This window comes from Raphanus sativus, chromosome 5 (genome assembly GCF_000801105.2).
Source record: "Raphanus sativus cultivar WK10039 chromosome 5, ASM80110v3, whole genome shotgun sequence".
Taxonomy (NCBI): Eukaryota; Viridiplantae; Streptophyta; class Magnoliopsida; order Brassicales; family Brassicaceae; genus Raphanus; species Raphanus sativus.
The window spans coordinates 23,631,608-23,658,482 of record NC_079515.1 but is presented as its reverse complement, the minus strand read 5'-3'; the positions used below and the strand labels follow the sequence as shown (position 1 = coordinate 23,658,482).

General features: G+C 36.3%; 7 protein-coding genes across 14 annotated transcripts; 3 read left to right on the top strand and 4 right to left on the bottom strand.

Moving 5' to 3' along the window:
• Positions 1 to 692: 692 nt before the first annotated feature.
• On the bottom strand, positions 693 to 3,490 carry LOC108835913 (uncharacterized). Of its 2 annotated transcripts, none has more exons than XM_056986618.1 (7): positions 3,332 to 3,490; positions 2,786 to 3,191; positions 2,427 to 2,578; positions 2,211 to 2,306; positions 1,839 to 2,095; positions 1,543 to 1,763; positions 693 to 1,439 (listed from the first exon to the last, which is right to left on the bottom strand). In XM_056986618.1, exons 2-7 carry the CDS (start codon positions 3,143 to 3,145, stop codon positions 1,056 to 1,058), a joined length of 1,470 nt encoding a protein of 489 aa, XP_056842598.1. In that variant the 5' UTR covers positions 3,146 to 3,191; positions 3,332 to 3,490; the 3' UTR covers positions 693 to 1,055. The 2 variants fall into 2 exon arrangements, with proteins under 2 accessions (XP_056842598.1, XP_018464635.2); XM_018609133.2 differs by having other exon boundaries at positions 2,786 to 3,235; positions 3,332 to 3,480.
• A 4,313-nt stretch (positions 3,491 to 7,803) lies between these two features.
• LOC108837348 (2-oxoglutarate-dependent dioxygenase tropC-like) lies at positions 7,804 to 8,611 on the top strand. The gene is made up of 4 exons (XM_018610406.2): positions 7,804 to 7,972; positions 8,056 to 8,251; positions 8,333 to 8,431; positions 8,513 to 8,611. Exons 1-4 carry the CDS (start codon positions 7,865 to 7,867, stop codon positions 8,566 to 8,568), a joined length of 459 nt encoding a protein of 152 aa, XP_018465908.1. The 5' UTR covers positions 7,804 to 7,864; the 3' UTR covers positions 8,569 to 8,611.
• A 3,014-nt stretch (positions 8,612 to 11,625) lies between these two features.
• Positions 11,626 to 13,146, top strand: LOC130512432 (2-oxoglutarate-Fe(II) type oxidoreductase hxnY-like). The gene is made up of 6 exons (XM_057010403.1): positions 11,626 to 11,940; positions 12,025 to 12,083; positions 12,198 to 12,254; positions 12,389 to 12,434; positions 12,745 to 12,824; positions 12,928 to 13,146. Exons 1-6 carry the CDS (start codon positions 11,899 to 11,901, stop codon positions 13,028 to 13,030), a joined length of 387 nt encoding a protein of 128 aa, XP_056866383.1. The 5' UTR covers positions 11,626 to 11,898; the 3' UTR covers positions 13,031 to 13,146.
• A 1,242-nt stretch (positions 13,147 to 14,388) lies between these two features.
• Positions 14,389 to 16,615, top strand: LOC108837346 (actin-12). 4 transcript variants are annotated; one of them, XM_018610404.2, is made up of 5 exons: positions 14,389 to 14,539; positions 14,778 to 14,851; positions 14,933 to 15,326; positions 15,564 to 16,177; positions 16,294 to 16,615. In XM_018610404.2, exons 2-5 carry the CDS (start codon positions 14,792 to 14,794, stop codon positions 16,357 to 16,359), a joined length of 1,134 nt encoding a protein of 377 aa, XP_018465906.1. In that variant the 5' UTR covers positions 14,389 to 14,539; positions 14,778 to 14,791; the 3' UTR covers positions 16,360 to 16,615. The 4 variants fall into 4 exon arrangements, with proteins under 4 accessions (XP_018465906.1, XP_056842492.1, XP_056842490.1 ...); XM_056986512.1 differs by having other exon boundaries at positions 14,407 to 14,539; positions 14,782 to 14,851; XM_056986510.1 differs by lacking the exon at positions 14,389 to 14,539 and adding an exon at positions 14,602 to 14,652.
• A 629-nt stretch (positions 16,616 to 17,244) lies between these two features.
• Positions 17,245 to 18,225, bottom strand: LOC108837347 (protein DCL homolog, chloroplastic). The gene is made up of 3 exons (XM_018610405.2): positions 17,845 to 18,225; positions 17,640 to 17,754; positions 17,245 to 17,523 (listed from the first exon to the last, which is right to left on the bottom strand). Exons 1-3 carry the CDS (start codon positions 18,168 to 18,170, stop codon positions 17,353 to 17,355), a joined length of 612 nt encoding a protein of 203 aa, XP_018465907.1. The 5' UTR covers positions 18,171 to 18,225; the 3' UTR covers positions 17,245 to 17,352.
• Positions 18,226 to 20,043: 1,818 nt separating this feature from the next.
• LOC108861941 (UDP-glycosyltransferase 76E11) lies at positions 20,044 to 21,944 on the bottom strand. Of its 4 annotated transcripts, none has more exons than XM_057011241.1 (3): positions 21,621 to 21,944; positions 21,019 to 21,509; positions 20,044 to 20,949 (listed from the first exon to the last, which is right to left on the bottom strand). In XM_057011241.1, exons 2-3 carry the CDS (start codon positions 21,497 to 21,499, stop codon positions 20,072 to 20,074), a joined length of 1,359 nt encoding a protein of 452 aa, XP_056867221.1. In that variant the 5' UTR covers positions 21,500 to 21,509; positions 21,621 to 21,944; the 3' UTR covers positions 20,044 to 20,071. The 4 variants fall into 4 exon arrangements, with proteins under 4 accessions (XP_056867221.1, XP_018491438.1, XP_018491439.1 ...); XM_018635936.2 differs by having other exon boundaries at positions 21,019 to 21,520; positions 21,621 to 21,943; XM_018635937.2 differs by having other exon boundaries at positions 21,649 to 21,942.
• A 393-nt stretch (positions 21,945 to 22,337) lies between these two features.
• Positions 22,338 to 25,583, bottom strand: LOC108861940 (protein TOC75-3, chloroplastic). Its single transcript, XM_018635933.2, has 7 exons — positions 24,320 to 25,583; positions 23,964 to 24,185; positions 23,760 to 23,867; positions 23,483 to 23,674; positions 23,145 to 23,393; positions 22,813 to 23,067; positions 22,338 to 22,720 (listed from the first exon to the last, which is right to left on the bottom strand). Exons 1-7 carry the CDS (start codon positions 25,499 to 25,501, stop codon positions 22,481 to 22,483), a joined length of 2,448 nt encoding a protein of 815 aa, XP_018491435.2. The 5' UTR covers positions 25,502 to 25,583; the 3' UTR covers positions 22,338 to 22,480.
• Positions 25,584 to 26,875: the final 1,292 nt, after the last annotated feature.

Genomic DNA, 26,875 nt, shown 5'->3' with positions numbered 1-26,875 from the left:
ACGGGAAAACTCGAAAACTCGATTTTAAGATTTTGGCGGAAAATCTTCATTTTACGGTTTTGACGGGAAAACTCAACTTACGGTTATGTCAAGAAATCTCGATTTACGGTCTTGGAGGGAAAACTTGATTTTTTCCTCAAAATAAAATCCTATGATTTTTGTATCATTTGGCCGTCCATGTCCATTTGGGTTAAGACCATTGGATTTGGGTTTAATTGGTTAAACTCAATTGGATATCTTTATTTGTTGGTCTAATTTGGTTTAGTCCAAATGGGTTTGGACATGGGTGACCAATGAAATGATGTCCAAATTGACATCCCTGGCTGCTTCAATAAGTTGAGACTTGACGCAATATATATTTACAAATTGATAGAGACACTGAGACACATGGTTTATAATAGCGTCGGCAAACACTTAAAGTAGTGCAAATTCTCGTGTGTATTATCTTAATGTGCTAAAATGGATTGAGAAGATTCAGTTTGTAGGATATTTGTGTGTATTGGAGACTTCTTCAATGAGTTTGGTTTGCTCAAAAAAGATAGACTATCTTGCCTATGTTATTGAAGAGTTTTGAAGAAGTCTCCAGCTCTGTTTGCTACTACTGAAGTTTTAAAGGTCCCAGTCCAACTGTCTTTTAGGGTTTGTGATTTCCCTTCATGCAGATATGCAATCCATTGCAGAATACACAATAATTCATTATAAACACAATATTCATATTATAAAGTATAAACAAGTTTATAAAACTTTTTAAACGAACATTTTTTTCTTGTTCTTAAACAAATCCGACTTTACAAATAGCGCCAACAAATCTTGGACACAGCATACTAAACCATAGTTCCTTCTCCCAACTTACGATAAACCGAACCTCACACCATTAACCCTAAACCATGACCCAAAACTAACTTGAACCGATTGATTCTTCTTCTTATCCCTCCACGCTGAATGAGAGACCGTTTATTCACTAATCACTATATATCAATGCATACCACACTTCTATATACACGAATGGCACATAGGTAAGATAGACACTATGGCTGGTCTTACCTCACGGAACACTAAAAGGGTCTGCTCTCAGGATCGACAAATCCAGCTAGCAGTGCGCCAAAGAGCCAAAGCATGAGTGCGAACACTATTGCTGTCCGCAGCACTTGACTACATACGTTCAGGCTTGGGTCTCCCTCAAAGGCTAAATCAGGTGTCTGGACGTCGTAACTCCAGCGGCTGGTGTCGTCTAGCTGCTCTGTCTCCCTCGAGCTTCCTATCTTGCTTCTCGTGTGAGTTTGCGGTTGTGGTGAATCTTTTCCGCTGAGATTTGAGCATCTTTTGCAGTTGCAGTCGCTGCCAAGGTACGAAGGAAGCGTCTGGAGATATTCAGAGAGGACTCGGTGGAAAGTTTCCCCTTCAATTCTCAGTTTCTTGCGTGTGGTTGGTCTGAGAATCTATGAGAGGGGGAACATAAGTTTAGGCATGTGATATGAAACGGATCAATAGATCCAAGAACAGAGACTAAGAAAACCAATTAGCTCAGCTAAGATTATTTACTTGTATGAAAGTCTGAGAAATGACTCGGACAACAGGAGGAAGGCGAATGATGAATAGGCAGCCGAGACGGTTAGGGAAGTGGTCTTGAAGAATTGAAGAACATGATCTCAACATCTGCATTGGAATCCTCAGAGGAGACAATCCTTCACAGTCCACTAAGACCGTAAGTTCCGAATTCTCCGGGTTTAAAAGATGCAAAACGCCGTGCTCTACCTGAGAAACTGAAAGAAAAAAAAAACTTGATTAAAAGACAATACTGGAATTTGCAGTAGAGGGAGCCAGTAGTGAGGACGTACTGATAGCCTGAGCGAAACGAGGTCTTTCATGAGATGGCAACTTTAGAAAAGCAAGGCCCAATCGTACAATGAGGCAAGGTCTTTGGTTCCTGTCATATCCATGCCAAAAGACTAAACTTGACCATGTCTCAAGCTCTTCTTCTGATAGGATTCTGTAAGTCTCCCTCCAACGGATTGTTTTTTTTATTGAAGATAGTAAGGAAGTGAAGTCTCCGTTTGACACTCTATAAAATCTGTGAAGCTCATCCTCATTGATTCTACATTGAAAATGAGACTCAAATATTATGATCTAAAAATGCATACAATATAACATGGAAACTCAAAAGAAAAGAACACTTCTTCATATAACAAGACTGAAAACTAAATAATAACCTCTCTGGCAAGCTAAGTCTCTGCTTTTCCAGCTCTTCATAAAGTTGTTTAAGCCAGTCTTGTGAAGTTGCAGGATGTGTAGCCTCATCTTCAATTCTGAATTCACAGAAAAGTTTAAGATATATCTTAGATGATACTCAGAAAACGACTGTCAAGTGGTTGAATAATTTCAGGGGATTTTGCAAAATTTGTAGATAAGACACTGACAACATGTACCTGATGTCTGATAGAGACTGAGACGTCTGCGGCTCAGATTGTGATTCCGAAGATGCATTAGAGGCAGTACCACCTGAGTCTTCTTGCTTTGACTCTGACTGGTCTGTGAGAGCCTCCGCAATCGTGAGGACCAATAACGGCCGAGACAGCATCTGCATATAAAAGATTAAATTGGAGATTCACAGCAGATCAGTATTAGATAAATAGATATCAAATACGCATACCAAATAAAATAAAATAAAAACGGATCACAGAGGTGCTAGTGAACATGATTCTCTATACTAGAATATAACACTAATCAATGTATTGCTACTACCAATTCAGAATATAGGAGAATATTTATGCAAATTCGTCAAAACCTGCATAGCCTTGATGAAGTCCTTGAAAGGAGCCCATCTCCGAATCCACTTGAGAGGGGGATAACAGAAGCACTGCAACGCCTGGAGAGTGTTCCACAAATGAGGGCACTTCGCCTTTGAAACTCTCCGAACCACTTCTAAAACAGCCACTTTGAGTAGAAAAACGGCTGCGTTTTGCACGGCTCCGCTGCCAACGATTCCACCGCCGCTTCTCGAGAAAGAAACAACATGCTTACCGATCGTCTGGTGAACAGCTCGTGGAATAGCAGCTACTAAGCTTCTCTTAGGAAACGGATCTTTCCCAGCTCCTGCCACCACACTTGTTCTTCTAACAGAATGTTGTTGTAACGAGTCTCCCATTAAATACAAGTTACGAGATATATATCACACCAATTCCATGCCGAATCTGCAACACACACATATTGAAATTGTTCAGCTATAATCCTCCTCCTGAAAAAATCGGAGACTTATTTCTATAAGAGAATTAACAAAACGAAAAATCATCTACGATCGGAGAGATATAATCTGGTTGGTGTCTTCGTTAACCTGGAATCAATTGACGAAAATCAGATCGGCAGAACAATTATCGGAAGAATCAAAATTCTCTAGGCAGCGAATCGAGATTCCGTCTTCTCCTCTCCTCCTTGATGAAACTCCGAAATTGATTTATCACGAGAAACACGGTATATGACACGTGTACTAACTATTCCAGCTATATTTGATAGCGATTGATTGATGGTAAATCAACGGTCCAAGAGCGACGATGTCATCTACTATCATTTTAAATATGTAGTCCCCCACATTAAGACGCTAACATCGCGCCGTTTTCTTTACAATCGTCCACACAAGATCTGTAATATTATTTGCAAAATATTTTTTTTAACAAAAACTTTTCAGGCTTAAAGTTAGAGTGTTTAATATAGTTGATAAGTTTTAATGATTAGTTATATATAATTTATTATATAACTAACAACAGATTTTATATCAACAATTTAAAATTTATTTCTTATATTAGATAATTAATATAATAAAAAATTTGCTGAACAATAAAAATGTATTTTAAAAAAATAAATAATACAAATATATATATATATATATATATATATATATATATAGTTATTCCAAATTATATAGTTCAACCATGAAAAAACTACTATTAAGAAATAGAACAATGCATGATTAAATACCAATCAAGCACAAAACAACAACAAATGTAGTGTATTAAAAAGCTTTTCAAAAATATTTCTAATATATAAAATTTTCCAAATTCAACACAATAATATAAACATATATTTTGATGAAAAAATTTATCATATATAAAATAGTTTGATGTTCGATTAAATATTTTGAAGACACATCAATAAGTTATCATGTTATTTTTGAATTAATAATTCGCAAGATAAGTATGTTTGCATGCACGATTGAAACATCTAATAAAATTTATAAAACAAACATTTTATATTTTTAAAAAAAAAACAATTAGTTAAAATATTTGAATAGTTTTATCTAAAATATTCAAAATCATCCAATTTTTTGTTTGACCCTCCTGAATTATCTGATATTTTTACCAAACTATATATAAGAATCTTGAGCTGGATTCAAAAAAAAAATATAGCCATAGTCCATTTCTGAATTATTAAATCCTAATCGAATTATTAAAATAATGGAAGGCCAAAGTCTACGAAGTACTATGAAGACTATTTTAGTGTCAAAACCACACTATTTTAGTGTAGTTTTAGCACTAAAAATAAAAAAATTTCCAACCACAACACCAGATTTCACACTAAAATTTATTTTATCTATACTATTAAAGCAAAATACCTAATAGATTTTTGCCCTTGGTTTTTGGAGATAATTACAAAGATATATCATTACCATATTTGGAAGTTTTTTCAATTATTCATCCAAAAATCGCTCGGCCAATCACGTTACACCTTTTCTAAACCATATGCATATTTTGAAGCATAATAAAGTCGGCCAATCTAACCTACGAAAACATAAATAAGGCCCATATAATCTTCTTCTTTTTTTCTTTTTTTTTTTTTTTTTTCAACGGGTAAACAATCTTTATAACCAAGTTCTAGATTTTAATAGGCCAAGCTCACAAAAAATAATTTTAATAACTGGGCTCAATACGCTAAATTATTATTTTCTGAAATATATAAAACAATTATTAAATATATTTTTTTGCAACTAACTATTAAATAATATTACAAAACACACTATAAAATTTGAAGTACAAATTTTAGTTATAAAATAAAATATTTAAAAGTATACAATTCCGCGCTATTAATTTTTTTTGTTAACCAGTTTAAAGGATTTAAACAATCTTGAATATAAATAAAATGAATACAAATCTTGAAAACTTCTGTTATTAGAAATTATCATGTATTTATAAAATTCTTTGTGTTATTTTATAATAAAGCCCATATGATCTTCTTCTTTTTTTTGTTTTTTTTTCTTTTTCTATTTTTTCAACGGATAAATAATCTTTATAATCAAGTTCTAGATTTGATGGGCCAAGTTCACAGAAAAATGATTTTAATAACTGGGTTCAATACGCTAAATTATTATTTTCTGAAATATATAAAACAATTATTAAATATATTTTTTTGCAACTAACTATTAAATAATATTACAAAACACACTATAAAATTTGATGTACAAATTTAATTATAAAATAAAATATTTAAAAGTATACAATTCCGCGCTATTAATTTTTCTTTTTTGTTAACCAGTTTAAAGGATTTACACAATCTTGAATATGAATAAAATGAATACAAATATTGAAAACTTCTGTTATTAAAAATTATCATGTATTTATAAAATTCTTTGTGTTATTTTATAATAAACACACAATAAATATTAATAAAATTAAATATTGAGTTGATAATTATATCAGTGCTTAGACTATAATATAAATATATTGTAAGAGGTAGAGGAGTATGATCTGAATCGGTGTCGGTCCACTAAGACCGATATAAAATAAGTGTGGAACACATTTTGTTTTTGAAATAGACAATCTATATCGTGAATACAGTATAGCAATAAAAGTATTTATGTAACTAGATATTTATATCATATTTAAATTATAACAAACATTTTAATTCCGTGCTTTTAAAGCGCGGATCAAAATTTAGTCTATACTATTAAAACAGAATACTTCATAGGATTTTGCCCTTACTTTTTCAATTTATTTACATTCTAATGCCATTCCTATTTTTATGCATAGCAACATTTATTATTCTCAACTAAATTACTGTCATAAATTCGTCAATCTTTCATTAGTTATTTGCATTTAAGATTTTCCAAATTAATTATAGCATTTATAACTTTCTACACGTTCAAAACAAATTATATATTAACTCTACCAAATATTTATACCAAATGCTCAACGTAATTGTTGACCAAATAATACATGGGTTTATTCCAAAAAATGCTCAGCGTAAATTAAGGAGATGTAACTATGTTTTCATAAAGCTTATAAATGATGTTTTCACTTTATAATATTTCAACCTAAAACTACAATCTAAAATTTTCAATAGTAACATCAACAACGTCCATTAAATTCAAAAAGTGTATTTGCACTGTTTGAATTGAATGGATGTTGTTGATTTTAAGATCGAAGGTTTTTAGTTAAAAAAATTCAATAGTATATAGTCAGTGTAACCATTGATTTAGCACTATAATATGTGAACTATTAATTATTACAGATATATTTTTTGCATTAAATATTTCTTAATGTTGATAGTGTCATATTTACTGTTAATAAAATCTATCAACAAATTTTTAAAATAGACGTAACAGAGATTTCAGACTGGTGGACGAAAAAAGCTATAAACTTATAAGGATCAAAAAGAAAAAAACTTATTATAAAATAAATTTGGAATAATAATAAATGTTTTAAATAAATTTATATTATACTTTTAAAACTTTAATAGTATAAGTAAAATAAATATGAAGCAGGTTATTTAAATGGAATGATTATCTCATATTCATAAAATGATATTTATGTAAATTTAATTTAATTATATATACTTGAAAACAAATAGAATTATAAAACATATGTATAAATTTCAAACTTTCACTAAATAATTTTTCGAAAAAGATTAACTCCGCGCTTTGAAAGCGCGGATCAAAATCTAGTAATATTATATGTATTTATTTTCTTTTTTTTTATTTATTTAATTGTATGTTTTATTAATAAAATAAGTGAATAATATTTTAGTGGAGTGAATAGTGTTTTGGTGTGATGAATAGTGTCACACAAAATTTGGTGTAAAATTATAGTGTTACACCAAAATTGTGTAATTTTTGGAGTTGGGTTGTAAATGGTTTTGGTGTAAAAACTACACTAAGATAGTGTTTTGGAGTTCCATTGGAGATGGCCTTGAGAAACATAAACATGTTGTTTCAAAAAAAAAAACTAAAAAACGTGAATGTCAGTTTCTTCGGTAACAACACACTTTTTCGACCAAACACTTGATTCACGTTCTGAAACGCGATTAAAAGATGCATGCAGATTTTTTTTTGGTATCTCTGGTGTCTGGGCAGCCACTTTCCCAAATATCCCCCGAAGGGGTCCAGCGCCCCAGCAGTAAAGATGTTAAATCGCTGTGGCCGGGTTTCGAAGCTGGGTGGCGGGCACCTCAGCCGAGGTTCCATTACCACCAGGCTACGAAGCCCGGTTATTACCATGCAGATTTATTACCAAGTAGTGTTTGGAGGTGCTTCAATAAAATAAAATGAAACATAACCGATCAATGAAGAAAATAAACACTGATGATTTGAAAGAGAAATATGAGCATTTCCGGGAAGAGAAGAAATATGCATAAAAGGATGTATATGTGAATATATTTTTATTTTAGTCGTGTGGGATTATGAGGGGAAATTTCAGTTTGAAAAAAGAGGGGCAAAATGACTAATATTTAAGGGTAATAGATAGTAGTGATCCTTTTAAATAGATTCACAAAAAAAGATAGTATGATCCTTTTAAATAGCATTTTGATACTCCAAAAACAATTCATTTTCCTATCCTTAAAAAAAGTCAACAAAGAGAGTTGGGAGAGAGAGACGGAGATGGAGAACAAAGCTCAAGAGGAGACTTCGACCATCAACGTTTCAGCCCTTACTTGCATAGATCTCGCCAGCTCTGATCTTCATCGATCAGCTGTTTTGCTCAAGCAGGTCCGCGTCCATTTATTTTCCTTTTAAGTATGATTATAGTGTGTGACCATTATAACTGCTGTTATGTTTCATTCTTGTTCCAGGCATGCTTGGAGTGCGGATTTTTCTATGTCATAAATCATGGTTTAAGTGAGGAGTTGAAGGACGAGGCTTTTGAGCAGAGTAAGAAATTCTTTGCTCTTCCTTTGGAGGAGAAGATGAAAGTCTTGAGAAATAAAAAGAACCGAGGATATTCACCTGTCCTTGATCAAATCTTAGATCCTGAGAATCAAGTCCACGGTAAGTAGAATAACTTTTGACTTGCCTAACAAACATTGTTGTTATATTAAATCTTGTTTATAACATAGTAATGGATATCAGGGGACTACAAAGAGTGTTTTTTCATTGGAATCGAAGGTCCTATAGATGATCCCCATGGGGATAAGCCATTCTATAGCCCAAACACTTGGCCTAACCCTGGTTAGCTCCATATCCTATCAAAGTCTTTTGTTTGCTATAGTTATATATTTTCTTATGAGTAAAATTTGATGTTTATGGTAGTTGTGTTGCCCGGATGGAAGGAGACCATGGAAAAATATCATCAAGAAGCATTGTAAGTCTAATTTTTGTTTTCCATCTTTTTAAGTAGCTGTCTCTCATCTTCCACATTTGAATAAATGGATATTACGGCTATCTACATGGTTTGTACAAGGTTTCACGCTTGCTTCGAAATAGTTGAGAAGAAAAAAAAACTTTGATTCAAGATTTATAGTTGTTAATTCTCATTCCTTCCATCTCAAAATTAATTGGCAATATGCCTCGATGGTTGGGAGCGAGACGGAGAGACGATGCATGTTTTTTGTTTCTCTTTGATCCCCTTCTAACTTTATGCATATAATGCCCTTTATACATGGTATAGAGATAATGATAGAAATAAGGAAACATTCCTATATGTAAGGGATTTAGACTTGAGGGTTACGTTATTGTACGATGTATATATACCCATATTGGGGATCATGAATAAACACACACTTCATATTATATTTTATGGTATCAGAGCCAAAGATCTTAACCTAAAATTTTTTTTTTGATCAGCCGTCCCTCTGTTGATCGTCTTCTACCTTACTACTACTTCTACTTCTAATTTTTCTTCTGTGTCTCGATTGCCATGGCTAACGAGAGCTCTACAGTTACCTCCCCTACTACTTCTACTACGCCTAACACATCTCCCTATTATCTTCATCCATCTGATAATCCTGGTGCACTAATTACATCTGTCGTACTTACACAAGACAATTACTCGGAATGGTCTACGGAACTCCGTAACTCTCTACAAGCAAAACAGAAAACTGGTTTCATTGACGGCACAATTGCGAAACCAGAAACAGAGCCTGACTTATCTCGCTGGCTTGCGGCAAACTCCATGATTGTCGGCTGGATTCGTACCTCCATTGATTCTAAAATCCGATCAACAGTGTCTCATGTTCCCGATGCATCCAAGCTTTGGGAAAGTCTTCGCTTCCGCTTCTCTGTTAAGAATGGTACTCGTCTACATCAAATACAAGACGAGATTACTAACTGTAAGCAAGATGGCAAATCGGTTTTGGAGTATTACGGGCGTCTTACGAAGTTATGGGAAGAGCTACAAAACATGAAGACAGCTCGTCCGTGCACATGTGCTGCTGCTGCAGACATTGAAAAAGAAAAAGAAGATGCACGAGTTCACAAATTCCTCTTTGGATTAGATGACTCGCGTTTCTCCTCCATCCGTTCCCGCATCATTGATGAAGAACCTTTGCCAGATATAAACATTACATACTCACGAGTGATTCGAGAAGAGCAAAACATGGCGTCTACACATGCTAAAGAACAACGCACCGAGGCGTTAGGTTTTGCAGCCCGAACAGAGTCTTCGAAAGAATCTACTCTTACTACCGTCGAGGTCACTCCACCGCGATCTCGAGATCCTAACAGAACCTGCACTCATTGTGGAAGAAGAGGTCATGAAATCTCGGAGTGCTTTCTGGTTCATGGGTACCCCGAGTGGTTCCAAGAACAACAACGCCAGCATGGAAATTCTTCTAACTATCGTGGTGGTCGTGGTGGTCGCAATACCAACAGTCGTGGACGTGGCCGAGGACGTGCTAATGCTGCACACAACTCACCGACGATTAACTCAGACCAGATCGCCTCCTTGATCTCTCTTCTGCAACAGCAACAAACCAATCTTTCTTCTGAGCGATTGTCGGGTAAAACAACTCTTACTGATGTCATTATAGATACAGGAGCTTCCCATCACATGACAGGGGATCTCACACTACTACACGATGTTTGTGATATTCCATCGTCCTCTGTTACATTCCCTAATGGACAAGACTCTCACGCCACGAAACGAGGGACTTTGCGTCTCAGCAAGGATTATTTCTTACTTGACGTTCTCTTTGTTCCTGATTTCACCTGCACGCTCATCTCTGTTTCGAAATTGCTAAAGCAAACAGGGTGTATAGCAATATTTACTGATACATTGTGTGTTTTACAGGACCGTTTTTCGAGGACTCTGATTGGAGCAGGTGAAGAACGTGAGGGGGTTTACTACTTTACTGGGGTCAAGGTCGCACGAGTACATGGAGCTTCTAAGGCGACATCTTCTTCTTCTACTCTATGGCATCGCCGACTTGGACACCCGTCTTATAAAGCTTTGTCTACTCTACCTATTTTTAAGAATTTCAAGTTGGATTTTACTGATTCTAGTCAATGTGACATTTGTTTTAAAGCGAAACAGACTCGCAAGGTGTTTCCTGATAGTTTTAATAAAGCCACTATTCCTTTTGCCTTAATTCACTGTGATGTTTGGGGACCGTATCGCACACCATCTTCTTGCGGTGCAGTTTATTTTTTAACAATTGTTGATGACTACTCACGAGCAGTTTGGACCTATTTGATGCTCGAAAAGTCTGAGGTGGCATCTCTTCTTCGCCAATTTTGTGCAATGAGCGACAGACAATTTGGACACAAAGTAAAGACGATCCGGACAGACAATGGAACCGAGTTTCTCTGTCTCTCAAAGTACTTTCGTGAGCAAGGAATCGTTCATCAGACATCTTGTATTTATACACCTCAACAAAACGGTCGAGTTGAGCGTAAACACAGGCATATCCTCAATGTGGCGCGGGCTTGCTTGTTTCAATCTCGGTTACCAGTTGAGTTTTGGGGAGAGAGTATTTTGGCAGCCGCACACATAATCAACAGAACGCCAACTCATGTTCTCGATGGCAAGACACCTTATGAGGTGCTTCACGGGAACCCTCCGATGTATGCTCAACTACGTGTATTTGGTTGTCTCTGCTATGCACATACAAGACCTCGAGACAGAGATAAATTTGGTGCCAGAAGTCGTCGCTGCTTGTTCGTCGGTTACCCGTTTGGTAAGAAAGCATGGCGCCTTTATGATCTCGACACTAATGAATTTTTCATCAGTAGAGACGTTGTCTTCTTTGAGGATAAATTCCCAGGCATTGATGATGCAGCCTATGTCACGCCACCTACTATGCAAACCGATCTTCCCATAGATGATTGGTTACTCTCTCCTGCATCACCGACGGAACCTACTCCTCTATCATCACCGGTACCCACTTCTCCGGTTCCCACTACTTCTGAAACTCTGCAATCTCCTGCAGTGCCCTGTCCTGATATCTCTACTTCCTTGCCGGCTTCCTCTACACCCACTCCTATTACTGATAACAATACCCCTACTGCTACTCCTCCTACTATACCTCCTGCTACAGCTGATACGGTTTCTCCTGAGTCGCCATTGTCTCCTACATCATCGCCTTCTCCAAAGGCAATTCCTGAACAATCTCAGTCGGCTCTCACGCCACGAAACGAGGGACTTTGCGTCTGATCCCTCATGAGGAATATATGCATGTGGAGCACATTCTGACTTCGGCATGATGACTCTTTTAGCAACCGATGGTGTAATGGGGCTACAGGTCTTGCATAGTTTCTTTTTCTAGTTATATAGCCATTGATATGACCTGGTTTAGTTATAAGAAATTGCTACTATCTGAGAGCAGATATGCAAGGATAAGGACGCGAAGCCTCGGAAATGGGAATATGTACCTTCGATCAAAGGGTATAATAATGAAAAAATTATCGGTATTTGGGTCCATGGTTCATTTTAAATTTTTAAATACGACACTAATTCCTATAACAGAGTTTTGTTTTTATATGATTGGTTTACCGACAGAGCGTATATAGTGAATCTCGGTGACTTGCTGGAACGTTGGAGCAACGGCTTGTTTAAGTAATTTATTTTTGTTCGAGTGTCTTGTCTTGCTAATACATCCTTTTTCATAAATCCTTAATCCTTCGCATTGTGATTTTTGCAATTAAAGTTTTCTTGCTGACTATTTTTTAACATGCGTTTTTAACATACAGATCCACCTTGCATCGGGTACTTGGGAACGGTCAGGATCGATATTCCGTAAGTCTCTAACTAATACCCATTTGCGTCTACGTTTGTCTATTTTAGGTTTGAAAACATAAATATTCCAAAGTACCAATTGAACACACGACTAGAAATTTGGGTAACATGTTAGGCTAGAGGAATTCTTGTAGATAAACCACTACCCATATTCTTGTCAATTTTTTGTATAATTTGAAATATCTATCAATAGTTCCAGTGATCTTTAAATTTAAACTATCCAAAATGATGATTCATGTTGCTTAACATGTTGATGTGTTCGGTAAACTATTACAACACTGAAAACGTATTTTACTTTTTCTCATGGCAGATTCCATTCTTCGTGAAACCGAGTCATGACTGTCTGGTTGAATGTCTTCCTACCTGCCAGTCCGAAAAGAACCCTCCCAAGTAAGTATTTTCTTATTAGCAGAAAAAGAATGTAAGCATTTTCTTAACATCTTTACGTTCGACGTACCTCATCCAACGTTAATAATTGGTGTTTAATGGATAGATATCCAGCAATCAAATGTTCGGCGTACCTCACCCAACGTTACGATGAATCACATGTGGATTTGAGTATCTACGGGAAACAAACCCAAGAGAGAAGCTTATAATTTGGTTTTCAAGTTGTTTGGCTTACTCTTTTTTAAAAAAAGAGTGCTTACTCACCAACTTTATCCATAATAATGAGGATCTATTGGACTAATTAAATGTCATCATTTTTTTTTAATTTCAAAGTAAATATCGTAGTGAAATATGTTTAGTGAAATATGTTTACGAAAAGATTTTTCGTTTACATTTGTTACAACAACCTTACAAATATATAAAATAGCCAAAATTGTTGTAACTAAAGAAAATGAACTAGTGTATCTTATTTCATGAGTAATGAATCATTTATATATAAATATAGTAGTTTAGAAGATAAGTGTAATTTGGAGAATAGTTATGTATGTGATACTACAGAAACATGAAGTAAAGTAAGAAGAATAGATCAAGTGTAGTTTTTTATTGATCTACTAGATCTTGATTCGCATTTTGAAACACGAGAATTTTTAATATGCAAAATAGTAATTTGAAATAGATATATAAATGTGTAAAATAAATGATTATGTGTTTATTATATTCTAATATAATAAAATGTTTATTTAGGTTTAGGAATGTATATTTGTAAGACATATTCATTTTGATATATGTAATTTGCATTGTGTGATATTAGTTAGTGATATTTAGTTTTTTTAAGAGATACATTTTGGGAAATGGAAATTTCCGGATATTTATCAAATTTATTATGAAAACTAAACAAAAACTAATATGTAATCTCAAGTATTGCTACATTTTATTATATACTGATTACACTAAATTGAAACATTTTGTTAATGATTTTCGAATTTTTAATATTTATTTAAGTAAAATAGTGTACTTATAGATCATGTAATACGAATAATGTTTGATCTATTTTATGCTATTTATTACACAAAATGACTAAAATACATTAATTTCGTGTCTTCAAAATTGAAAAAAATAATTTAGTTTATAGTTACAAAAAAATTTTAGTTACATATTAAATAATTCAAATGACTTTTTACACATGAAATTAATGTATATTAGTAAAATAATCACCTGAATTATTTTTTTTGTTTTGTTTACAAAAGTAACCTTTTTTTTGACAAAGTTTACAAAAGTAACTTGGAATTTCGGCCGTAACTTTCTCATATGCTTAGTCTAATATAATTGCTTTTTTAACTAATTACATAATCACTAACAAAAATATCGAACACAAAAAAAAAATTCGAACACAAAAAAGGTCAAAGAAAGACAAAATTGGAAGAGATGAGGTATTACTTACTAAAAATATAGAAGCCCCAATGCTTTGTCGTGTCCCTATTCTTCCGGTAACACAGAGCATGGAACCGTATTTCTCGGTCAGGCTGTTGTTTCTGAAATCAAAAATAGGTGGACACATGTTCTTACACGCTGATTTATTGGCCTCATGAATAAAACTAACGGCTTAGATCCGTTTATGGTCGAACGATATTAAGGGCCAAAGTTCCTTCCATTTTCCAGAAAAATTTAAAAACCCAATTCCGAGAACTCTTTGTCTTCTGTTCGTCTACGTAAATTCGGTATGTAGATTTTTTTCTGACTGAAATATAACATACGATCACTCGTCAAATAGGTGTTGTTAGTTGTTACTCACTAAAGAAGGATTGAATATTTCTATGGATTTTAAAGATTTGTTATGATTCTTTTTTATATATATTTATTTTGTAATCTGATTCCTTTTTCTTGATTTCATGAGATGTTTAATACTTTCATTTTGTATGTGTATAATTTTCGTGTATCTTATGTTCATGTGATCAGCTAGATATTGAAAGATGGCGGACGGTGAAGACATTCAGCCACTCGTTTGTGACAATGGGACTGGAATGGTCAAGGTAGAAAGCTTCTCTGGATTACTAACAAAAACAAGATTTGAATGTTTCCATGTGGATCAGTTACAACTCTCTTGCACATAGGCCGGTTTTGCAGGTGATGATGCTCCAAGAGCTGTATTCCCAAGCATCGTTGGACGTCCACGTCACACGGGGGTGATGGTTGGAATGGGACAAAAGGATGCATACGTTGGTGACGAGGCACAGTCCAAACGTGGTATCTTGACTCTCAAATACCCAATCGAGCATGGTATCGTCAACAATTGGGATGACATGGAGAAGATATGGCATCACACTTTCTACAACGAGCTCCGTGTTGCCCCTGAAGAACACCCGGTTCTGCTAACCGAAGCTCCCCTCAATCCAAAGGCAAATCGTGAGAAGATGACACAGATCATGTTTGAAACATTCAACACCCCTGCTATGTATGTCGCCATTCAAGCTGTTCTCTCTCTCTACGCCAGTGGCCGTACTACTGGTCAGTACCCTTGTTCTTTCTTGAGAAAGACGCTTCCTAAATTACGTTTCCTTAAAAAATACATCACAACATTATGCTTTGTGCTTTAATGGTGCATCAAGAGATCGGTAGCTAGTTTAGGATAATTAGGTCTCGGACATTTTGTTTTTTTTCCTTGAGTTTGGTTCAGTTTAAAAAATTTGTTATGGTCTGCTTCGTTTATATAATTGCTCCTGTTTTCCTTATTTTTTTGATTAGGTATTGTTTTGGACTCTGGAGATGGTGTGAGCCACACGGTTCCAATTTACGAGGGTTATGCTCTTCCACACGCAATCTTGCGTCTGGACCTTGCGGGCCGTGATCTGACCGACTACCTCATGAAAATCCTGACAGAGCGTGGTTACTCCTTCACCACAACTGCTGAGCGTGAGATCGTTAGAGACATGAAAGAGAAGCTCTCTTACATTGCCTTGGACTATGAGCAAGAGCTCGAGACTTCCAACACCAGTTCATCTGTCGAAAAGAGCTTTGAGCTGCCAGATGGTCAAGTGATAACCATCGGTGCAGAGCGTTTCAGGTGCCCGGAAGTCCTGTTCCAGCCATCGATGATCGGAATGGAAAATCCAGGAATTCATGAAACTACTTACAACTCGATCATGAAATGTGATGTGGATATCAGGAAGGATCTTTATGGTAATATTGTGCTTAGTGGTGGTACCACAATGTTTGGTGGAATTGGTGACAGGATGAGTAAAGAGATCACCGCCTTGGCTCCAAGCAGCATGAAGATCAAAGTTGTGGCTCCACCAGAAAGGAAGTACAGTGTCTGGATCGGTGGCTCTATCCTGGCTTCCCTCAGCACTTTCCAGCAGGTAAATTACATACAAACCTTTTTTTTTTTAAACACTGATACAAACCTTATATCATATTATATTAGTGTTTTGGTGTGTGTGATCAGTGTTTTCACATATGTGTTTCAAATTTGCAGATGTGGATTGCGAAAGCCGAGTATGACGAATCTGGACCGTCTATCGTTCACAGGAAGTGCTTCTGATCAAAGTCATCGACTAAAAAAGTGCGGTAAAAATTTTCTGATAACCATTTTTCACCCTGAGCCAGTTGCCATCACTACTTACCTTGCTTCTCTGTATGTTTCTGTTATTCTTCTTCTTCCTCATTGTTTATTATTATAATCTTGCTTGTGATGTAAATCAAGTTTCAAACACATTATTTACTATTTTATATTGTATCATATTGGTGGTATACACACTATCTTTTTTCTCGTATTTGATATGAAATATATTTAATTAGTGTTCTCGTCAAGCAATGGGACGATATGCTTACTTTTACCATCAAGTAAATGGATGGTTCTCGTCTTAATGGATGGTTCTCGTCTTTGTCTTCTATACTTGATCCTCCCTTAAATAAACAACCCAAGAGTGGGTTTATCTCTGTGCTGGTTCTCCTCGTCTTCAAGAATCGTATTTACATTTGCTTTGTTAATATTTTTAATCACTTGATTGATCCTTGATATCACAATTCACAACCTGCTTAAATAATGAAATGTTGGTGATATAAGTTCATAAGAAACATATTATCTGCTATAAACTCTACCAATCAAGCTCTTAGTTTTCCATCGGGCTTGTTTTGGGAAACTAGGACTAGGATTGTCGTAAGGTTCAGCAGGTAGATGTTCGAGTAATGGTTAGCCGTATTGTCAAAAGCAGAGGACGACAGAGTTAATATCTAGAATGTACCCATAGCTAATACGGTTGCAGAAAGCTGATGGGAGAGGAGACCATTAAAACTTTGGTTAAATGAAACTATGATGGGGATCACTAAACTACTCTTCTGCTATATCTTCCTAACTGATTCAAGCCCTACCAATCGATTGAGCCAGTCCAATTTTACTACAAGAAAGTTTTCCAACAACTGTTACTCGTTTTGTGTAACTTCTTTCGCTAACGGTAAGCAGCAAAAAGTATATGAGAATATTCGCTGTTGTATTGGGACGGTATTAACAGAACATCATCTCCAGTAATGAGTTTTAGCTACTAGCGCGCTTAAAATGTTCACGAATAAATCTGTCGGCGTGAGACGGGTACCTATCTCGAACATAGGCTCGAAGACACTTCTGGTAGGAGAAATCTATCCACCCACCATCCGTTCTCACAACAAACAGGCACCTCGAGTGCCTGAACTGAGGATGGCGATCAACCTGCCATTAACAATTAAGTTTTTTTTTAAAAAAGTCATTCCATATGATATATATTTTTTAATTAGTAGACCTGATATAAAGGGGATGTGAGGCAGCAGCAGCCTAAAGTAACGTACCATAATAAAATCAAGACCGCAGCCAATTTTATCTTTAGCGTATGGGTGAAAGGGAAGAAGCTTTTCCATGATAATTTTCTCATCCTCAAAGTCCAAGCGTTCCCCATCCAAATATCTACTTATGATCAAGATGTAATAAAAAAACACGTAACCTAATACTCGAATCAAATGGATGGTGAAAATTCGGAAAGTGAAAAGTAGTTACCTATCGGAGTGAAGAATATCTTTAGCGAGAAGAGCTGAAGGTTCGACGTCTCCGAGTATCTCCGCCTCAAGGTTCTTCCACTTGCGATAATCAGGATCTTCATAACGCCAATTCTCGTCATCAACAGGCGCCGCCGTCGAGTTCACTTTCACGGGAGAATCATCCTCCTCCCGAAACTGCGGTTTATCAGAAAGAGAACACGACAACAGACGGCGCCGGCGAGAGAAGAAACACGCCGATGATGCGATGCTTAATTGATGATGACGGCTGTTGAGAAAACCGTTGCGGAGGAGCGGGAGCGTTCTGAGGAGGAGTAGCGAGGTCATTGACGACCCCCTCTTCTTCTCTTCGTTGAATCACCTAACGAGAAACGTTCTAAACACTCGAAGAAGAAGAAGAAGAAGATAAGGGCGAAAAGGACAAATTCCTCAGATATTTTATCGGAACCATAAATTATCTCAAATATATCGAAGATGGAAAATTGAACCCGTGACGTGGAAGCCAGTTGACTCGTTAATTCATTAATTAGTTGCCACTGCTTACATCAGCATAAGACATTTTTAATTTTTTGATTCACTGGCAATATATATATATACTAGGTGATTCTCCCGTGCTCATGCACGGAAATAAATACTTATAAAATAATCAAATCATAATAATTATTAAATATTTACATATGTTTTTTTATAATTTTCAAGTAATTTTATTACTTATATTTATGATGAATAAAGAGAATTGTATTAGGTATCATTATATGGATATAAAAATCTATATATTTGTTCATAATTTTTAAGTTATTTTAATTTATATCATAAAAATAATATTAAATATCATTATGTTATCATCTTAATTAGATATGCAATTCTATGTATAGTAATTTGGATCAATTCATGTATGGTATCGCTGAGCTCTATATTTGGTTTCAAAGTAAACAACAATTTTTAATTAAGTTAAAATTAAATTTTTATTTTAATTTTATTTAGTTTGGTTTATTCTATTAGATTTGTAAATATATTTATACAAGTTTTTATAATTGTATATATGTTTTCTGAGAAAAAGAAATATAAAGCTGAAATTGCGTTAATAAATACTTCTAATATTTTAATTTTTTAATATATCTTATTTTGGATAAAATTATATAAAATAAATTAATGTGCTAATAGATGAAGAATTGAATAAGCAAACCAATTCAGAAATATTTCAATTCATTGATTAATTTCGAATTCATAAGATAGTTACACCAGAAATTCAAAAGATTGTATTTATACATATGTTTTCATTTTAATTAGTTATCTTATTTCAAACATAATATTTTGGACAGTTCAAGTGTTCATTGTTGGGTATATTTTCGCATCTATTATTTCAAACTGAACACCTGTTTTTTTTACTTTAATAAGATTAAAATTGAATTACAATTTTTAGCTTAATTTAGTTCAGTTCATCTTTTTATATTTCTAAGTATATTTTATAAATCTTATAAAATTTGGTAAGTTTATTTTTAAAAATATAGAAACACACAGAAAATGTTGTAGTTGCATTCATGAACATGTTTTATAATATTTAAAAATTCATGTACATATATGAATATTTATAAAACAAGTAAATCCTAATAATTGGTAAATCATCATTTGTTAATTGTGGATACATTTTATAATTTTATCAATAAAAATTAGGTAAATTTTAGTTTTAATTTATAAATTTTCTTAATGATATTAGATGATCACTTTACGTTGTTTGAAATTAATTTTCTTTAAATCATTTAATCAAAATATAATCATTTTAAAATATGTTTTCTTAAAAAATTGTCTTAACTATTTTCTTTTTTAAATTATATGTATACACCTATATATTTTGAAAATTATTAGATATTCACTTATTTATGTTTTTAGGGAAAATATAAAGTAAGAAAAAATAAATTCGTTTTTGTATATAAAAATCTATATATTTTTATAAATCTATATATTTTTTATAGATATTTCCTTTTTATTATATATGGGTTTATAAGATAAATAAAATATAATAAAAAAGACAATTGAAGCTTTATTAATAAAAAAGAAACAAAATTAACAATTGTTAGTAATAGGTATAACTAAAATTAATTCATTAAGGGTATTCGTGTAATTAACCATTATGAGAATCAACGTGACCGTGACACATAGGAAACTGACTTCTCAAATAATATTATATAGAAATATGCTGAATTACAAAGACTTATTTGTAATCTGCTTCACAGAGACTTGATGAAGTGTACAAACTCATGGAGCGACTTATGTGAAGAGCCTCCCTCTCCAACAGAGGCTCTCAGTCTCTCCTTCAAACACATGGCTCTCTTCCTCATCTCCTCTCCTTCTTCACCCACCATCACCCTCTTCACAGCTCTCTCCACCGCTCTTCTCTCTACCTCACCTTCCACTTGAATCCCTATCCTCCAAACACAATCCAAGTACCCCGCATTCACCTTTTGATCACTAGAAGACGGCCTGCAGATCACCGGAACTCCTTCCCCAATGCTCTCTAGCGTCGAGTTCCATCCACAGTGGCTCCAAAACCCTCCCACCCCATGATGAGCAAGCACTTCCTTCTGTGGTGCCCATTTCACCACGTAACCTCGGCCCGAAACCATCTCACTGAACTCCTCAGGCAAAAACTCTATCCACTCCGAACCGCGTATCGACCCTGGCTTAATCACCCACAAGAAGTGTTGTTTGCTGCTGTCTAACCCCGAAGCCATTTCCATCACCTCGTTTGTTTCCATCAAAGCTAAGCTTCCCAAGCTCACGAATATAACGGAGTTTCTCTTTTGCTCGTCCAACCATTCGATGCAGCTCTTGTTCTCTTCGAGCAGACTCGTGGGAGCTGAAGACACCATGTGTAGAGGGCCTATAGGATATACTGGAATATCAAGCTGCTGTTGCAGACAACACAGAGACGAGTTCTCTAGACAGCTCGCCGTGTTGATTATCACACAGGAAGCTGCCTGTTTGTCAACTGTAGACCTGTACAGCTCAAGTGTCTTTTCTAATGGTGCAAACTTTGATGTCGGTAGGTCTTTGTATCTCAAAGGATGAAGCCCCGGTACTAGCTCATTTTCTTTTCCTTCAGAATCTGCGGAGAGAGAAAAAAAAACAATACTATTACAAGATCATTGAACACTAAATCGTAGAGTTGGCGCACCTTTCAGGGGAGACAAGACATTGTTTGCATCGAGCTTCTCGAAGACAGCGCGGCAAAAAAAAGTCGTTGCGTTCGTGGTGCTGAAAATAACGTTTGGAAGCTTAAACTCCTTGGCTACAGCTTTGGCAAAGTACATGAACTCATCGTAGATGATGACACATGAGATGTCGCTACTGTGTTGCAGCAACAAGTGACTCAAACAGTCCTTGAAGCTCGCTTGACACTCTTTGTTGAGCTTGAGAAGAAAGAGTACCGGCCTGAGATTCTCGAAATCAGTCTCTGGTAGGCTTTCTGGAATGGTGACAAACTGAAAATCAGAAAAATCATCTGAAGGGATAAAGTAATTAAACTTGGTCTGAGCCACTGTGATTGAGAAACCCTTCGAGTGAAGAGTTTTGGCAAGTTGCATCATTGGAGATATATGTCCTTGAGCTGGAACTGGAACCAACAGTACTCTTCTCCTGCCCGGCTTTACCTCCATTCTTCAAAACCTGCAAAACAACTAGGAAGCAAACCACGAGTCAGCTCTGGTGATAAAGAGTTACGGCTGTAGATTATTTATGAATTATGATGTTTGGGTTCCCTGAAAACATTTCTTTTACCAAAAAAACTAAGAAGCAGTCTCCTCACCTCTGTGTTCAGCGGAATACTTCGGTCTCCTAGTTGCTGTGGCGATCTATGAAATTTTTATTAGAAGTATGGGTCTCATATAAATATAAGATTCATCTGTATTACATTTTTTTCTGGCTTTTTCACATTTCACCACATGCTTCACATGTGGTGGAGGATTTATCTGAGTACTATGAGGCGGTTGCATCACTTTCTTATCTTGTTAGAGTAACCAAAGACCAAAGCAAATATGCTTCTTGCTTCTTGCTTCTTGATCCTTGTCATGTGGTCATATCAAAAGATGTTCCAAACAGAAAAGTGTGTTCTTTTCTGATGCAATAATTCTACTTTGAGCTAACTGCCGAAATAGGTACCAGTATTTCATTTAATTTTTCTTTATCTTATTTTAGAAAAACAACAATGTACTTTGTACATTTTGTAATATTAAGATTGATTTATACAATTCAATGATCTCTAGTAATATGTGCGGTTTACATTGTCTTCAAGTAGTTGTATGAGGAGTGAAAACTTAAGCAAAAGCTTGATAAACTATGCTGTGAGATCGACCGCATAGAGATTATTGCAATATGGTTCTGTAGCTGTTGTCTACTTACTATCCATTTTCCAAGTATACAAGAAATCCATTTCATTTCAGAATGCTGGTGGTAAATCACACTATTGTATAAAAAGTATCTAATAAATACTTATGGTTACTTAAAGAAACATTAATCAATTATTAAAAAAGATTTAAAAATCCATAAAAGGAAAGAAAAAAGGAAAAGAAAATACAGAGGGCCTTGAAAAAATCCTTGAAGAGAATAATGGCAAGCCGAAGGTTACCTCTCTCATTACATTAATACCTCTCTCCAAACCGGAAGAATAGAGCTCCAGTTCCATTGTTGTGATCTACAGCATACTCAGCTCTTACCAAACCAAGCTTCACACCTACACCGTATGAAGAACCTTGTCCCACTCTCCTATAGACTGCTGTTGGGTTCCCCTTCACATCCTTGGAGCTTCCCAAATCGTTCCCATGCTCAGCAAATGCATACACATGCGTGTTCTTCACAGGTACTCTAATCTCAGCACCCAGCTGCAGCAATCCATGAAACAAAAGTTCAGACACATGTTTTGCCGAATTTAAGGACAAATAATGTTATTGTTTTGTGTGTTTGTTTGTTTTACCTCGAGAATGTTCCTGGCTGCACCGAGTTCACCCATGTTGTAGCCACGGACAGAGTATGGACCACCCAGGACGAAAGCGTCGTAGCTCGGAAGGTCACCAACACAGCCACCGTAATGTCCATGGAGGACTAGAACCGGTGGAGGTGGCTTGCCAGCGCCTTCTTCCACTTGCTGCAGCTGAATGAATCTTGTTAGAGTCAATTGGTGGCGGTTGAAGAAAGGGAATGTGCTTCCAATACCCAAGCCTTGATCCACCTACGATTTAGCAAAGAACCGAGTGTAAAGCTTACAAAGCATACAAATGACTTATAAGTCATCACAAGTAAACAAACCTGAAACACGTTCCTCTCTCCAACAACAGCCCCGTTGACAAACTTGGTATTGTCGCGGGTGATGTTGGCTTGTAGAAAGGCCATCCGGTCAATACCGGTACCACTGAGAGTTGTTGGTGGTCCATCAGCACTGATTCCTCCACTAGGTAATAGTCTCTGACCATTGGCAGAGATGTGACTGCTTTCATCTCGAGTTGTTATCTCCTCCATCACAAGCCCATATGTAAACTTACTCTGACGGGTGAAGTTCTGCATGAAAATGTATGTTTGATATTTTTAATTGTTTGTAGGACAGAACAAGACCGACGACTATGGACACTGAGTATTGGCAAGCTTACCTCAGTTATGTTAGCTTTTACACCAGCTCGATCAACCCAAATTGGCGGCACTTCATCAACACCTGGTCCTCCAGTGAACACTGGGCTAAGTTTGCGGCTGTTGAAACAGCTTGTTTTGAATGTACGGTTACGAGGATTGTAAACACCATCCAGATATGGATGTACATAGTCGAGCTTAAACGAAAGATCATCCTGCAGAGAAGCAGTGATTAGATGGATGGTGTCAAGAAAGCAAGTTAACCTTATCAAATATATGCAAGCTGACCCCAAACCGTACCTGAGGATTCAAGAGATTGCTAGTAGTCACTGTACCCATGAGAGACCTGTTAAGACCCTGGATGTTTCGATGTTCCAAAGTAACAGAGCCACCAGGCTGCAACGAAGCCTGATGAATGCACATAATCAACAACAGAGCAAAATCAATTGAAATTTCCAAAAGAAAAAAGCTGTAACTATTCGAGTAAAGGAAAGGACTTCATACAAATGTGGGAGCTCCTCCACGCCCAGGAACTATGCTCCATTCGGTACTGACTTCAGCTGACTTCTGTTCAAGCTCTTTCAGTTTTATTTCCACGATAATGCCCCCATCGTTCTTTTCATCTTGGCGTGGATTCACCTCAATGTTAGAGAACAGTCCAAGTGAGTTGATGCTATTCAGAGCTTGCCTCCCAGCATTAATGTTGAAAACACAGCCTTGGCGAATCTGTACACAAAAAACATAAATAACTATCACTAATCTCGGTAAAGAGAGTTCACTTTAGCTATCAAAGTCCATCACTTTCTCCACAATCATATTCAAATCAACAAACGACTTAAACCAAGCCAAAGACAAAATACCTGCTTGGGCAACTCTCTGCGAACGAGAGGAACTTGAGTGTTCCCTTCAACGACATTACCAAGCTTATCATGAAACTGAACAACGACCTGAGTGATGTCTCCTTCCACAACCTCACAGACAATCTCCTTAGTGTTCAAGTTCCCAAAATTCACAACCTGAGCACAAGCATACCCTTCGTCAAGGTACCATTTCTGAACACGGTCCCTAACCTTCTGCAACAGCCTCGCACTGACTTTCCCCTGATCCCTCATCATCTGCATCACCTCCCCATGCACAGGCGCGGGCAACAAACACGGCCTCGCCCTATCCATCCTCCGCTTGTAGTCCTTCTCGAGGCTCCTGTAATACTCCATCCTCTCTTTATCCGTCATGTCCGCATCCATCTCCACCGGCTTCGACTGAGCCATCAGCCCCACGTTGATACACTTGAACCTATCCGCGGACTGCCACGTGCTCTCCGCGAAGGCCACGGTGACTCCCAAGGTTCCGTCGGGTTTCGTCTTCCCTTCCAAGTCCACTCTCTCGAACATCCCGCAGGTCGCTAGGGTTTCCAGCTCCTTCTGGAGCTGAGCCTTGGTGTAGACCCCACCCGGTCGGATCGACACCATCTCGAAGAAGGAGTCCTCGGCTCCGACGGTGGCTTGCCTCCTCCGGTCGAGGAAAACGACGTCGGAGACCTTGTACTTTTTGAAGCCGCTGAGCTTGTTCAATTGCACCACGATGTTCGCCGGGAGGCCGTGAGAATCCCAATCCGGCGATTGTTCCTCGTCGGCGACCGCGGGAGCCGGAGAGAACAAATCCCTCCAAAATCCACCGTCGTTTCCCTCTCCGCCTCCGCCGCCGAATCCACCGTGATTCCCGTCGTTTCCTCCACCTCCTCCGCCGCCGAGCGACGGGAGATTCGAGATTCGGGAGAGAAAGAAGGACGCCGCGGCGGAGGAGACGGAGGCTAGGGCGAGAGGCTTCGCTAGGTTTCGAAGGAGAGAATCGTCCTTAGGAGGAGGAGGAGGGGATTGTGTATCTCGGCGGCTACTGCTGCTGCATTTTATCGATGGGATGCGGGGAGACGGCGAGGAGTAACGGGGAAGGCGAGGAGAGGGAGTGGGTGGATGTTTCCGGCGGGAGGAGATGGAACTTTTCGAGGCGGGAATAAGGTGTCCGTTGGCGGAGAAGGCGGCCATTGGTCCCGCGGAGAAGAGAGAGAGAGAGAGGAAAGATAAGGTTTTAAGAGTGATGAAGCCGAAGATTTTTGGCTTCGGCACCAGAGGCATGTGTGTTGGGTTTTATGGTGCAAAGTGTCTTTAGACTTCGTTTCGGTTTTGGTATTTCGAAATCCACATCGTGACGTTTTCTTTGGTTGGTAAAACCACACGCACGTCTACTGACGGTATTAAAACTGCCGAGACGTTTCAAGTTTGGCTAGTGTTAGTAGTAGTCGGTTTGGTGTTGATCGATTTATTTTGGTCATTCGGTATATTTTCGTTAAATATTGTTTGGAAAAAAAATTCTTCCATTATCATGGTTTAAACTAGTAAGAAAATATAAAATATTGTAGTTTAAAATGCCTTTTAATTAAAAAAGCTAATTATTTAGGTGGTTCTAACCCAAACCGAACTAAGAACTAAAGTAAATTTAAAAACATGCCGAGCTTAAAAAAATATTGAAGTCGATAACAGTTAAATTCAGCTTAGTTAGTTTTGTTTTATTCGGTTTGGATTTAGTTTCAAAATTACAAATATGTCAATATCAAATCATATATATGCCTTAGTATCTGTTTAGTTAAGTTATTTCAAAATTTTTAAACAACTGAATATTTGAAATTAATTAAAAAGTAAACACATTTCAGTCTTATTATTTACAAAATTAATAAAGTAATTTATAGCGACAACTCGAATATTTATGATTTATTAGAAACCATGTAAGATATGTGTGGTCAAAAACATGATTATTTGTTAGTTTTAAAAGATTTTATTCCTTAACACATTCTTCTTAACATATCACATACATATTCTTTTTTTTCTTCTTCCTTATTTGTATCTTCTATAAATAAAACTATTTTCAAATAATTAAATTCTTAAAAATTAAGAAAGAGACTTCAGTACAAACATCTATACTATTAAAACAGAAGGCCATTTTTTTGAGGTAACCTTCTGTTTCAGTAATATTTACAAGATTTTGCCACTGATTTATTTTTAATCTATGATTTTTATTAAATTCTGTATTTTTCTGAATTTCCTTTTATTTAAACATGACGAAGAAGATATGTGAGATTTGGTAGATCTTGACTGAGATTTTTAAGATTTAGTTACGATTTGAAAACAATGGAAAGAGGAGACGCTCTTTTTGCGTTCATATATGAGTTTTTCTCGAACTTTCAAGATTTCATTTTTTGGGATTTTTAAAGAGTTTCAGTTTAGGTTTTTGGATTTGAAGGCCATATGAAAGGAAATTTGGGAGATTTGGCAGCTTTTTTTTTGGATCCTAATGATAGGGAAATGATCTTTGAAAATAAAGTAGATCCATGGGAGGAGTATACTAGCTAGGGATTCCAGTTT